The 15,180-nt window shown below is 34.0% G+C and overlaps 1 protein-coding gene across 1 annotated transcript; it reads right to left on the bottom strand.

Annotated features, from left to right (window-relative positions):
• Positions 1-1,449: 1,449 nt before the first annotated feature.
• LOC128987660 (vanin-like protein 1) lies at positions 1,450-13,370 on the bottom strand. The gene is made up of 10 exons (XM_054408627.1): positions 13,284-13,370; positions 12,540-12,683; positions 11,308-11,427; positions 10,251-10,399; positions 9,102-9,310; positions 7,274-7,459; positions 6,349-6,653; positions 5,527-5,667; positions 4,299-4,580; positions 1,450-3,489 (listed from the first exon to the last, which is right to left on the bottom strand). Exons 1-10 carry the CDS (start codon positions 13,326-13,328, stop codon positions 3,307-3,309), a joined length of 1,764 nt encoding a protein of 587 aa, XP_054264602.1. The 5' UTR covers positions 13,329-13,370; the 3' UTR covers positions 1,450-3,306.
• Between the last annotated feature and the right edge of the window lie 1,810 nt (positions 13,371-15,180).

Raw genomic sequence — 15,180 nt, 5'->3', positions numbered from 1 at the left:
ATTTAAGCTTAAGTATACATGCTGCAAACTAAAGATTTACTGTCGTAACTCTTAACGTCAATTGTAATATTTTAAACAATGTGTTTAAAACGCAACTTCGGTAACTTTAAAAAAATTAGTTTATAGACCTGTCCGTCAATTCTTCCCCTGCTGGAATGTAAGCCGTTTATAATTTGATCCAGGGAGCTGCTTCAATGACATTTTGTTATATTTCAATATTGAATCATCTTTCGATTTACTTGATATTTTAGACTACTTTTAACACAAACCCGCTAAAACATATTATAGATTTTATATAAATTATTATAGAATTATTTTTAAGAAACAACATAAAATATTTTGCTAACCTGTTATAATTTGTGGTGAAGACGATAATGTTACCAATTTGTGTTCACATTGGGACAATAGTCCAAGCATGAGGAACCCCTCAGGACTATGATGACCACAGGGACATGTAATGTGCTATGTATTAACTAAACGCAACAATGGCATAGTGCTATGCAATTATATCAGTTGGAACACCAGTCTAGAAACAGCCAAATCATGTTCTACTTCTTTTAGCAATAAGTAATAATCATCATCCGTATTCGAGCTGCAACTGGTTTTAAATACAGGGTAATTCTAAATGATTATTACACTTTTAAAACTCTATAAATGAAAATCTATACAACCTATCATCACGGGATGAGAATGAATTGAAAGAGGAGATACTAAAGTTTTGTTTGACACCACGTTGGTAAACATAGTTGCAGATTTAGCCTATACAGACATTTTTAGATTTCAACTACGATTTTAAATTAACTACGGGCATTTACCTCTCTGAATCTCAAAACTTCATACTATAGTACATACATATATGTTGAATTGTCAAACGTTTGTGGTAATACCACTAGGGGTCAATTACTTCTATAATTTACGGCTCTGTTATTGTTGTACACCACTATTGTAAGCTGTGAGGAACTGTGGTTCTGTGTTTTAGAGTTTCATTGATTTTAAATTGTGTAATTAATTTAAAATCTTAGTTAAAATCTAATAATGTCTGTAGAGGCTAATTTAGCAACTATGTTTTTACCAAAGTGTTTTCAAACAAAACTTAAGAATCTCTTCTTTCAACTGATTCTCATCCCGTGATGATAGGTTGTATAGTTTTTCATTTATAGAGTTTCAAAAGTGAATCAATCATTTAGCATTACCCTGTGTTTAGGTGCACAAAAGAACGATAGTATTGTCATAGATAAAACATACTCCCTTTGTTTTATGAACAGTTTCCTAGTCTAGCCCATTGACAATGAAATAGAACAATTATTTCCATACAGGCATGAGTTTGTCTTTATAAATTATGCAAAGACTTTCTTAGATAGAATAAAATATTTTTACAATTTCTTTACATGCAGAAACAATGACACAAATTATTTTAGTTCAGTAAAACACTCAAAGGTTGTAGAAAACTTACTCATAAAATGCATATATTTGATACAAATATGATATTATTGCTATTCTTCACTAACATTACCTTCTTTTACCAACTTAAAGTATTTGAAATTGCGTTAGTGAAGCGGTGAAATGAAATATTTTATGACGCAAAGAAGACTCTGCTACGCAACCTTTTTATTGCCAACAGCAGCTTTGATATTAGAAACATTAACTGGGGAAGTCATCAAAAAATCTCATTTACCTGTTTAGTACCGTGATGACGTTTTAAAAAAACCTTTTAGTTAACAATCTTGATAAAATATAGAACAGTTTTTTGGGTTATACAATGTGTAGTAAAACATTATACATTTGTATTTAGTTACTTTTTGCGAATCACAATTGATTGATGATATTGACAGGTAGTAAAAATTTACAACATTCAACCTTTACACCAGTTTATACAGCTTGATTAATCTTATTGTATACAACAATGCTTGTAAACTTGTTTACGCCACACTACATTATTTTGACGAACTTCCCACGCAAGGAATTAGTCCAGAAAACAGCTGTTTGCCGCCAGCTTATTCAAATGGGGTTTCATTGCGTACTACTGTGCTGCAATGAGTTTTGCCGGACACCAATCAGCTGATTATACTGTATTTAGGTGGCAGTGAGTAGTTATAAACAAAAACATAACCTCTCTTAGAGGTTATGACTAGTGATTTTTAGTCCTTTAGTTGGTGGAAATAAGGATTTGTACGGATTTAGTAGTATGGCGTAAACTATCGTACGTAACTCGTCCAAAATGTGTGTACCGGACTCGTATGGTAATCCCGTACTCGACTTCGTCTCGCACGGGAACGACCACACTCGTCCGGTAAACACTTATTTTCAGGACTAGTAACGTAATATACTATTACATATTGAAATAATTTATCAAGCAGGGACATTAACTACATTATTCATTGTTCAATATTTTAATTTTTTATTACTATGCAAAACCAATGCTACATAATAATGGGAACACACAGGCTATAGTAGTTTATGCAACGATCGCGTGAAGACGAGTAGAAAATTTAAGGTACTAGCTTTGGTGAGTGCTTTCAAAACTCCTTCGATTGGCTAATTACGCGAGTTGTGCACAATACTTTACCTACGACTAGTTTTTAATTACTTACCATCACTACTGATAACCTCTGGAGTCCTATGGAAGTATTATGATGGGAATGGATAACACTGTTGCTGTGTTGGCCACTGTTATATTATAACAACATTAATTTTAATGAACAGGGTGTCATCCCTCGGAGAGGTTTATACGTTTGGTTTTACCTTTGCATTACTTGGCATTTAAGCACAAAAGGTTTGAAATAATTTACCAAGTAGGTCTTGAAAATATATCATGAAAATTTCAGCTTGCGCATTTGTATAAACAAAATGTTGCCAATTTGTTTAAGATTTGATTGCCTTACAAACTAATTTTTAAGCTATGTATTATCTGATTTCTTCTCTGCGTTGCAGTTCTGACTCTCATTTTGGAACAGCTGCATGGTTTAAAAGTATTGCTTGATTCATACAAACACAACCTAACTTTTACAAGTGGAGTACTGAAACTTAAATTCTGGGGATGACTTAGTTTTACTGACAGTGTCGTACGGGTTTCGCTTCTGGTGGTGGAGTAATTATTGGCTATTTATAATTTTGCTACCTCACAAGGACTCTTCTTTGACTATAATACTTTTAATTTATGACATTAATAGAAATTGTGGATTTCTACAGAGATACATTGTTGAAAATATGTTTTTCATCGATAAAACTGACCTAAAATAAACTTACAAACATATTTTCTCCAAAAATGCATTTCCCTTTAATATCAATCATTACTTTAAAATATTTTCAATGTACAGTTGAGAGGATGCAATTGAAAAATAAAAGGAAAAACACCCCTAACAAGAAGATACTCCCAGGTAAGGGGTGGGCGTAGCTGCTGAGAGGGAGCTCTGTTCTCTTCTGCCCGTCACGGTCAAACTGGCGAGCGTAGATGGCAGCAGTGACTAGGTTGTCTATGGGGTAGTTGATCTAAAAAACATGCACCAGTTTAAAAGATTATAGTATAAAATACCAATCTTTAAATATCAATGTTGCCACTCAATATTGAACTTCATAAGTTTCCAACGGATAAATATATGTTTACCTCTAAATACCATCTTGCGAAATCTATCTGACAATACGGTACCTAAATGAAGTGCCTTTTAGATATATAAATAATTTCGTTAGTTGAAACCAGTAAACACTCCGAGGGATCTTTTTTGTACTAGACGCCATGGAAACAGCGTACATGAGTCCTACTTCGAGTCATTAGGTAAATGAAAGCAAAGGCTCCACCGGAAAAAAGTTCACAAATTAAAGAAAATTTGGTACTTACGTATTAAACGGAGGCCACATTTTGTCAGCGCGCTGCGGCGGTTATGTTAGGTTGGGTTATCGTAAATATGTGTGTAGGACTTTCCTCGCTTCGTTATGAATCGAACGATACCAGACGAGTTATACTTTCTATTATGATAACCCAACCTAACATAACCGCCGCAGCGCGCTGACAAAATGTGGCCTCCGTTTAATACGTAAGTACCGAAAATTTGGTAAAAAGGAGACATGTTGCTTAGGATTTATGTAATCTTTAATTCTTTCGAACGCAAGATTTCTTGAAATATCTTATAATCGAGTTTCTATTACTTCACAAAAAGCAACACGTAAATTAAACTTTCACAGAATGTACAGTTCTTTGGTAAAGCAAAGAGTGAGTGGGGAACGGAAAGAGGATTTTATAGAGTCTTTTTGTTACCACAAGTGTGTAACTACACACACATAATGTGGTTTTATCTACAAACCTTGAGGTAGGCCATGATGGATCCGTTGTAAGGAGGATATTCCTCGTAGGCGAAGGCCGCAGAGGGTACGAGAGCTCCGAAGTTGTCCCCAGTGGCCGTGGTGAGGATGTCAGGGTAGATGAAGGTGCGATTGTGGGTGAAAGTCCCGATGATGGTGACAGACTCGAACCTAGTCTCAGTCTTGAAGAGCTGGCCGTAGGTCGCCACCTGGGCGGAGGCGTCATCCGACCTGAGACCGCAGGAGGAGATGGAGTCGTTGACACAGGACACTACTCCACATAACTGAACAATAAAAGTTTACAAAAAAAATCTCTTAGGATTTTAATTTTACAGTACCTTGTCTGGAATAGCCTAAGGAGTTTAGTCTAAGTCCTTTTTGTTCGTATGGCTTTAAGATGAGGGAGTTATTTGATACAAAGAAAATATATATTAGAGAAACTACCTTTTTGTGTTATCTATATGTGTGAGCCTTCACCTTAAAGTGAAAACTGAACTACCGGCAAAGCCGGTAAAAGTAATCATTAGCAGTTTCATCCAAACTTCCACCAGAAATCCAACCAAGAATTAGGCCTTCCTTTACTACTTACAATATATTCAACAACCAAATAGATAACATTTCTTTCTTAATGTATAAAATATCTTTCATTAAATACAACAAGCATACTTAATCAAACTAAAATTGCTCTGCTATTCCAACTAAAAGTTCCAACTTCGAGGAGTTTTACTATACTAAGAGAAAACTGGTCAGATTAATCATCTGGCCTTTTCAATATGCTCAATAATAGTTTTCATCACTAGAAAACGCTGAGTTAGTTAGCAAGGTAGAAAGCGAGAGAGTAGAGTTAGGTAGAAAGCGAGGCACGCTCGGCTGTCCCTCGCTTGTAAAACACGATTACGTACAAAAAAATCCACTTCCGCTCCGTGTGATGAACAACTATTTTCGTCTTACTGTTGAAATAACCTTCTAATCGTCACAAAATTAGCACATAATTTGAGGTTATACTAAGACGTCATTAATGCTGTGTTGTTTACAAAAACAGATACAATTTTGAGGTTAGTGAGCTGAAAAATTTATCATTTGTTTTTCTGTTCCCTATTTGAAGTTACCTAAAAACGACGATTTTGCAGGCGATTTAGATATAAAAAACCGGGTTTTTGACAGTACGATGATTTTTTTAAATACTAAATTTTGTGTGTGTGAGTGTTAATTATTTCAGTCGTACTCTACCTGAACTCCACCAGTGGCAACTCCCCCACCGTACCATCGTACACCATCGAAAGCCACAAGTCTATAGAACTGACGACTGAAGTCGTCTCCTCTGGATGGTGCTGAAGGTTTGGTCGCATTGAAAATACTAGTCACTCTGACCTGAAAGCAAAAAACTCTCTATGAGCTATAAAACTCTGATTTATTTATTTTAAACATTAATGGCATCTATGAAACCTACGTATAAATGATATACAATCGTGTCAGGTTCCTCTAACATTAATCAACGATAAGTATTGAATACTGTGCAATACAGGGATATTGCAGGAATATCCAAGCTATGATTAGATATAGTATAAATAAACAGTTGTGGAGTTACAGTTCATTCTGGTTGATAAACTTGACCTTTTGACAATGACCCATGAAGTAACACTTGCAGTAGTAAACTCTATGCAGCTTGGATATGTTCATATTATGTGTAACTTGATGTCATTTGATAAGAATGTTAGTGGTTAAATTAACTGGGTAAGTAAAAACAAGACTTATAAATGCTAAAACACTTTTAGGCCTATGGATAAACTTAGCACTTGAAATCTTTTCAAGCGTGTAACAGGTGCCCATTTTCAGGTCCCTTTTTGAAAGTCACTCCGTTGAAAACAACTACAACCAACCTAATTGAGTTCTATCTTGCCTCAAGATGGATTGATTAGCCTCAAGTCGGTCAGTATCTTTGCTGGTTAAACTACAGCGTCATCTCCCAACGATGAAATTCAACTGTCTACTTTGACTGTGGATCCCTTCATTCTATTTCTAGACAATAGCTTGGCTATATTTTACTGATACCTCAAAGTCACAGCAGACGACTCCCTGACAGATAGTAGTCTTTGTTGTGAGAGTGACAGTCAGGGAGGAGTCCTGGAGCGGCGCCGCCGAGGCTGACGAGGGATAAAATCCCGAGGGAAACAGCTGACGACTCCTGTAGACATCCGTGTAGTCCCTCAGGAGGAACAGGGAGCTGTTGGTGTGTTGGTCTTCCAGCAGATGGACTTCTACGTCGCTGAACTCATTGGATACAACATTCTTTACAGGCTCCTTGTAAGTGGTAGGCCTTGCAGGGTCTTTGGTGTGGAAGACTTTGTTGTCAGGTTCTGTGAAATGAGTCATACTTTAAGGTACCAATTAAGATAATTTCTAGAGTTCAATCTTGGTAAATGTTGGTCGGCCTTTTTTTGAATATCAACTTCGAATGATTAACATGAATTTTATTTCGACAACGCCAACAAATACGAGTCCGTATTTTTAGGCGGAAAAGAGTTCGTATGTAGGATGAAGGATAAGTGAGTTAACTAGCTTTGTTACTCACAAATAGCAGCCAAATTTGTTTGTATTTTCAGACCAGGCCAGTAGTATTTGGATACGTATAATAAGTGTAATCTGTACTCACTCTTGGCTCTGTCAACCTTCCCTTTAGAAAAAAAAATCAGGCCCAATAAGTTTGAAGTTTTGATTTGAAAAGGGTAATGGGATTTAGTTTTGGAAACTGAATCCTGACAGGAAAACATTAAATACCCTACAGTTTGGCAACAAATTTTATAAATATCAACCACTGGTACTATCTAATCGTTTCCGGGGTACATCAAATTTTTATACAAATCTGTATACGTTTTCTGGTAAAATATTATGTGCAGCTGGCAAGGCGTAGTTTCCCGTCCTTGAATAGTGTAATAAGCTAAATCTACTAAAATAATCTACAATTTTTAACTCTCACCGAAGTTCTTGGACACGTTGGCTATGAGTAGTCTGGAGGTACGTGAGTTAGTCTGGAAGTACTGAAGCGCTCCTCGTCTGCCGTGGTAGATCCCTGAACCTGTACCTCCCGAAGAAGGGTAGTTACACCCTGAGGCAAGGAGGACTGTGTCTAGACTGTAGGCGAATCCCCACTGGGCCTGGATGGCTAAATACAATAAAGGTAACTGGATAATAAATCTATTTTAAGTTGTATGTTGACAAAATAACATAGTGTATTGTATTAAGTTGTCATCAATATTTTAGTGAGGAAGATGCTAGGTCTGAGTAATTACACTATTCCGAACATGTTTATGAAATACACTAAATTCTGTTAACTATGTAAAATTTTACATAGTATCAGTCATGCAAAATATCATTGTTAGAAGTAGTTTGGCTTCACTGCTCCGGACCACATATTAGAATAATTAATTTTTATAACCTGTTTACTATTCTTTGTTTGCTTTTTTAAATTCGTTCTCAACCTTGTTTAATCAAACTATCGATCCAACTTGACCCTTTTAGTGAAATCTGATCACTAAATCATCATTATTAACAATAATTGTTAGTAATGGTTTTACTAAAATGTTTAAAAGAGTTTAATGCAGATCAAACATTCCACGTTAATCGCAGTAAAAAGTGTAATATTTCGAATGTTATACGTATGGACTTTAAACATTGTTACCAACCAAACCAAGGAATTGATTTTGTTAGTATCGTAAAATCTAAATGAACTGACAGTATAATCCATTGAAGTCAAAGGGGTTTTGAACATTAAAAGGTCGAATACTGTAAGATATTATAATTTTGGAAATAGCCATAAAAATACGTAGTTTAGCAGCATGTTGGAAGAAAAAAATGAGATCGAACTTTTTATACCAGCAGACTATTTTCTTAAACAAACCCCTAAAATATTTACCTAAAATATATAACTAAAACCTAATTTGTAAAAAAAAAAATCAAGAAACATTTTAAGATGAAACACTGTCATAACTCATTGTATTTATGTACTAACTAATTTATCAATTGACTGCCACTACATCTATAATAATGGATAGGTAAGTGTCAATTGATTTGATTAGGTTTAAGTGGCCCTCGTGGAATGATGTTGGCAAACACGTCGAAACCAAACTGTGCTAGAAATGGAATCAGCTGATTACAGGTGAAGTGAATTGATCGTTGTATCGCATCTTTCTTCATAATAGTTTTAATTCCTATATGGAACTTTATTGTATTAAAATGACACATAGCAGTTAATTAGTTCGTATTTTGCAAGTATTTTTATTTAAGATTTGATCAAACTATTATGAAAGATAGATATTGAATTAATTGACTTTGAAATAATGTTTGATTACTTCAAACAAAATATCGTTTACTACCCTCACAAAAGTATCATTTCGGGACTAAGTTGTTTCCACGTTCGCTTTCACCACACTATATTTCTATGAGGTCACTTTTGGGACTAGAGTGAAATATTTTTTTTTCCATTAACAAATTGCCGTTCTTTGTGTAGGCCTACATTAAATAATAAAAGTAGTAGAATAAAATGGATGATCTAGGCAGCTTCATCACTGACTATGGTCGGCCAGAAAGCTCCATGATCATGGACAGCTGGATCTATGTTCTAGCTATCAAAAAACTACTGACATATCTGATCAAACTGCCTAGCATTTGATTGTTAGGAGAGGAATATCAGCTCCCCAGTAGTAAAAGCCATTTTGGTAATTTAATTCTCAAATAGTATACTTTACGCAGCACTTTACCCGAATTGTTATCGATTGACAAGGTTTTATTTCTTGTATCCACATTACCTGTCAGGAAAGGTAGCTCTGAGATCCAGCAATGAGGGAATGCGAAGTGTTTCACTCCGTAGTCTCTGGCTAGAACCACTCCTGGCTCTTCAAAGTCTATATCGAAGCATATGAACATGCCAAAAGTCACGTTGAAATCTGTAGTGAAGGTGTGTAGATCTAGAGCAGGCTTGGTGACTGGCTCTCCATAAGGGTTAAACTTCCTGTACCTGATAAAAAAATCTGTGTTAGGAATTTGTTGTTTATCTTTGTGTTAGTTGAGAATATTGCACTCATGAAAATCTTTGTTCTGGCAAGAGAAAATGTTTAATGGAGAATTGAACAAATAATAAAATAACAGATATGTTTGAACCATAAGGTGAAGGGGCAGAGCCCATAAACCAGCGACACACAGAATCTGTAATCGCTGCAATATACAGACGTAGGCGATGAACTTGGCAATGGTTGTGTATAGTCAAGTGGAGGAATTATGACACGAATACGGTCGAAATCCTCAAATAGAAGAAGACCGACCCCTCTGGACGCTCGAAGAAGTGGTGGAACTAAAAATAACAAAATTTATGAGATTTTTGAGGGCCTTTGAAGTTTTAAGGACAGTAGGAAATGAAGTCAGTTAGTAGGTGAGGCCAAAATTGGTAACAGACCATTGTTGGTAGTAAAATAGAGCAAAAAGTCTTATTCTTATCACATTTTAGCTTGTTACAGTTTTTTTTTTACGTAAAACATGCTTTGATTTGTGTTTGTTTTTGGGTGATCTACAAAAGAACACAATTTAGTTTAAGAATACTTGGATACAGCCTGGGGTTGTTGAGTTAATGAAACAAAAAATATGTATATTTCAAACACAAACATACATGTTTTTACGTACAAAAAATATCCTATATTTTTGTATACATCATATTCAGAAACTCCTAGTTTATTGAAAATATAGTTGAATTTAACGCGTTGTACAGCTTGTGAGTGTATAAACAAAATTGTTGTAAAATCTCTAGAGTCCACAATCATAAAATTATAACTTTATTTAACAGTTTCAATAAGTAAAGTATGTAAAGGATTTAATTTTAAATAAGAGATTTTTTGGCGATTCTTAGTTTAACGTCCACCATAAACTATGACTGATTGTGTCTCAAGAAGTAATACTACACCCACCTTGCCACAACAGTTCCATTCTTGTCTATAGCCACATTGCTGTTGTAGTATTCAGTTTTGTTAGTTGTAGAACTGTAGTATTGTTCTCCTGTGTTTATCACAGCGTACATGTTGTACTTTTTTGCCGCACAGGATAGCAGTACAAGGGCCTAAAATATAATAGGTGATGTTAGTAAAGTATTATCACCTTTAAGAGGATTATTCTATAAGGTAGAGCTATACACTATTGTGTATAACACTGTATAAGGTGGAGGTGGTTTCTGTTGTATGTGCCTTAGGATAAACGGAAAAACAACACTAATGGATTGATATTAATACAACCGCCGCAGCAATTCTGCAGACTAAGCGAATTTCAACTTGTTTGATTACATGTTTACTAAAATATTTCCATAAATAAGACATATTTATTCCCAATTTAAAGAACATGAAATTTAACTAGCGCTTAGGTTTGCTGCTACGGGGAAGGTGATCAGTATTTTTTGACCAAACGTCAATAGTACAGGAAGAAATAAATAAATTGGCCAACTTTTATTAAAACATATTTATAAACAAGTAAACTACAACAGTTTTAATTTTCTCCATAAGAATAACATGGGAATTATAAATTTGAATTATAAATTAAACGTAGGTTTACACGTTTATACCAAATTTCATCAAAATCGGATAATTTTTGTTCGAGTTAGTGCGTTCACGGACGTATATATATATATATATATATACATACAAACAAACAAACAAACACACAAACTTTCACATTTATAATATTGGTATGATATAAAAATTTGAACGAATGGTGTTTTTGGCCTCTAGGGTCATCAAAATGAAAAAGTAAATCGGTCCCGGATCTAGGTCTTACCGTGCCACATACGGTAATAGCTACTTCCCTATAGGGAAATTCGCTAAAACTTAAGGATAAGAAAAAAATTTACATGGTAAACCCATAATACTCATATCGTGGTCTTAGACTAAAGAGGATCCTGGTTCAAAAACAACATATGCAAACCTTTTCTTTGGTCATATCTAATAAAGTATATGCAATGTAATCGTCATACGTTACCGTATGGTACTTAGTAGACTCGGTACAAGGGTTTGCCTTTTCTTCAGGAGATGGAAGTTCAATAGATTTTCTGACATTGTGGCCAGATAGTCCGCCTTCTGGAAATACTATAATATCCACCTGCGGAAAAGGTCACAATTAATATTATAACGGAAACCAATTATTCCTATACTCAAATCAAATAATCATGACCATAAATTAATCAGATACACTTAAATATTTGTCTTCGTAATCTGCTAAATCAAATTTGAATGTTATAGGTATCTGATCAGATTATGTAGATTGTGTTTCATTGTTTACTTTTTTCATTTTATCTATACAATTTTAAAACTATTTTAACGGAACATAAAACTATACGTTGTAACCGTTGATTGTAACCAAGCCTGAACAATACCTTGTACAGTACAATATTGTAACAAGCCGAAAGAAACATCTAAAAATCTATAGTAAAAATAAAAGAAAATTAGTTAACGAGCCTCAAAAGTCGCGTGGCCAACATGAACTTCAAACATAAATATGTTCATAATTTACATGATACATAGTCCTAGAAATACAAAAGGAAGATATCATGTACCGGTATTATAGGTTTTTACGCTACCTTTACTAGTTCTTACATTCTGTCTGAAGATTGCTTCGAGAAACTGATCTTTAAAGATATAATATTTACTATATATGTGCTCTATCTATTTAATGAACGATAACAAAAATACCAATCCAAAAGTCTATTTCTTATGCTCGAGATTAAGAAAAATGGGAGTAACTGATCAATTTAAGTACAGTATACTAATATATTAAATGACAGTATTGAGAAAAAATTATCGTCTTTAGATATAGCTATCTTTCCACACGAGATTAACAAGGAATTAGTCAAACTTAACAGTTGTAGTTGTTAAAAACATAAATAAAGATTACAACGAATTGTCTTAGCGAAAAATAAATACTGCATAAGATAAGTATTCAAAGTACGCTTGAGTGATAAGACATCGAAGTGAATGCTATCAATAAATGAAGCAGTGTATTTTTTATCTTTAAAAACATTTACCTAGTAAAATTGTAAAAACGCGTTTCTATTTGCACATAAACGATTGAAAAATTTTAATATCCAGTCTATGTACGGTAAAATATGTTATCTTTGGTAAAACCCCAAATATTATCTTAAACGTCACAAAACGTAATACACAAAACTGTCCTTATCTGTCAGACCTTGTTCCAAGTAAAGAACAAATACTTACCTCACTTAAAGATGCGTTACGCATAAAATCCGTGAAAACTGCAGCATTGGCCAGCATAACCTCGTCGGCGCTAAAGCTAGGGTAGGTCGGGGAGCCATACTCCACCACAGCGGCTGTGTAGTAGTCTGTAGTAGCTGCATAGCTCTACAACAATACCATTTACTGTGTATACTTCAGGAGATGTATCATCCTCAAAGTTGCCATTTTTGTAGTGAAAGTACTTAGGTGATTTGTTGCTAACAGAGTCTACTAGAAATGACTTTCAGATATTTAGTAAACACCAAATATGCGGGAAATCCTCGTATATGGAACTGATGTATTCAATTTAGCATTTAAAAGGATCATAGTTTAATTATAAGAGAGTGCTACGATCTAAAATTTGCTTTCTCCCTTTGGTGTATTAGTGAGATAGTTGATTTGATATATAGTGCAATTTTTAGGAGTCTTTTGTGAATAATTTGTCTTTTTGAACTCTAAGAAGCCTATTGTTATGTTTTTAAATCTCTGGTTTATTTTTATACAACATACAATAAAAAATTAAGTATAAGATCCTTTACATGCAAATTTTACTTATACAAATCTAAAGAATTTCCAAAAGAAAAGCCAGTTTGTTGGGTTCTTTCTTTTATGAACAGTTCATGATGTTTTTATACATACATTGATTTAAGAAGACTTCAAAAAACGTATAACACTTTAGTATTGTTAATGCAGAAAAGAATAGATAAATCTAGCAGCCATGCCTACCTGATAAGCAGTTAGAAGCAACAGTAGGCCTACTAGTGTCTTCATCACAACAGCTACAACATCTGCTGGGTAGATAACACTAGTTGAATTGGGGTCGATTCAAGTGGCTTCAGATAATCACAATCTCTCGCAGATAAAGTTGTAAACATGCACTACCCGCCTTGACTTTACATTTTAATTAATTGATATAAATTATCACATAAGTAACTAAATCACACTTGTATATAAATAATAACATACAAATAACTAAAATCGATTAAGATTTTTTTATTTGTGTTTCATACAATATTGATATTTTTAAATTGTTTTTGTTTAATTTGGAAAGAACGTAATTTCTTATTAATCAGTTTACTTTATTTTACAATTTTAATTAGCACTAATAAACTAAGCCTGGTCAAAATTAGATACATGGCTGGTCTAATGCAGCTTGGGATCTGGGCATAGGTTAAGATCCCAACAAACACCATTAGATTTAAACTAAGCCGTGAAGTTGTTTGGAGGCCAAAAATAAGGTCCACTGACTGGAGAAAAAAACTCCATTTTGGAGGATTTCTTTATACAAAAAGGCTTCGTAATAATACCATTGATTATATAAACACTAGTAATACTCGTAAATTAATTATGCAATATACATGTCATTATAATTAAGTAAATATGTTAACTATTTGGTTATCAACGCTTGAATCAAAACTTGCTAATAACATTAAAGTGTACAAAACGTAGTTACTCAAAAAACGAATTTAAGCTGTTCGAGTAGTTTAGTTGGGTTAGGTTAAGTTAGAACAGTGTCATCTAACCTAACCTAACCTAACCAACCAAACTTCTCGAACGGCTTAAAATTTGCAGTGCCGGTAGTTAATCCACTATTTCATCTGTTTTCTCCAAATTTATATAGCGTGTGATCAAAAACCCTTTCTAAATATTGTATGTTTATTATTTATTACCTATATAAGTTACCTATAAAAGGGTTCAACCAGTTATACAAGTGTAATAGGAAAAATAGAGCTGTGGCCGCGTAACGGATTTTGACCTAAGGAAGTTCAAAGAAATCAAGACTCATTAGTTCTATTTTATTAATAGTGCCATGCTTGAATTATATTTAATTGTAGATTAATTGTAACAATTTATTGCTCCGACGCGTAAGGGCGAAGCCGGAGTTTATTTTAAGGACGGGTATTGGAGGACATTGTAATTTACTTTGTGAAAAGTTGTAACCCAGTTGGATAGGTAGCTTCTGCGTTCATCTGGAAAATGAACATACAAACGGAAATCACATATTATGTTATAATACAAATTTGTTCAGTAAAACTCATTGCACCTTTAAATAGTGTCATATGAAAAATGCTCTGTAAAATGTCACATTGGTGGCTTAAACAGACGTCAAACCAAAAGGTATAGATGTTTCTTTATGTCTGGATAGCCGAAAACCCATAGAGTTAGCATAGAGGGACTGCGATAATTGTTTGTGGGAAGGTGCAGTAAGTAAACAACATGACTGTAGGTCCGCCTAAGTGCGGTGCACAAGTAATTACTCTACGTATCATAATATGTGCTTGCTTCTAAACACAATGTTCTTAAATGAAGGGGGTTTACAATATTATTAAATTGAAACCTGGAAAACATTTTTTTGTGGAGTTTCCTGTAATATTTGTGAGCAAAATAACTAGCATGGATTTAGCTAAAAGAAATAGTATAGCCTATATCAATTTCATCTTTAGTCAAACATATCTTATTCTAAGACTAAATTAAGTTTTAAAATTTAGATGTGCTGAAAAGGGTTTTATATAGTAAAAATGAGACTGCACGATGTTTGTTTCTTGAATAAGATTTTCCTTTAATGAAAAGCTTTAGGGTAAATGTATAGCTGCCTCTATTTTAACTTATAACTGAGTTTTAA

The sequence above is a fragment of the Macrosteles quadrilineatus genome, unplaced genomic scaffold (genome assembly GCF_028750875.1).
Source record: "Macrosteles quadrilineatus isolate MER2022 unplaced genomic scaffold, UCM_ALF_1.0 Scaffold_2__2_contigs__length_208266976, whole genome shotgun sequence".
NCBI lineage: Eukaryota > Metazoa > Arthropoda > Insecta > Hemiptera > Cicadellidae > Macrosteles > Macrosteles quadrilineatus.
This window is presented reverse-complemented; position numbering and strand designations above follow the sequence as displayed.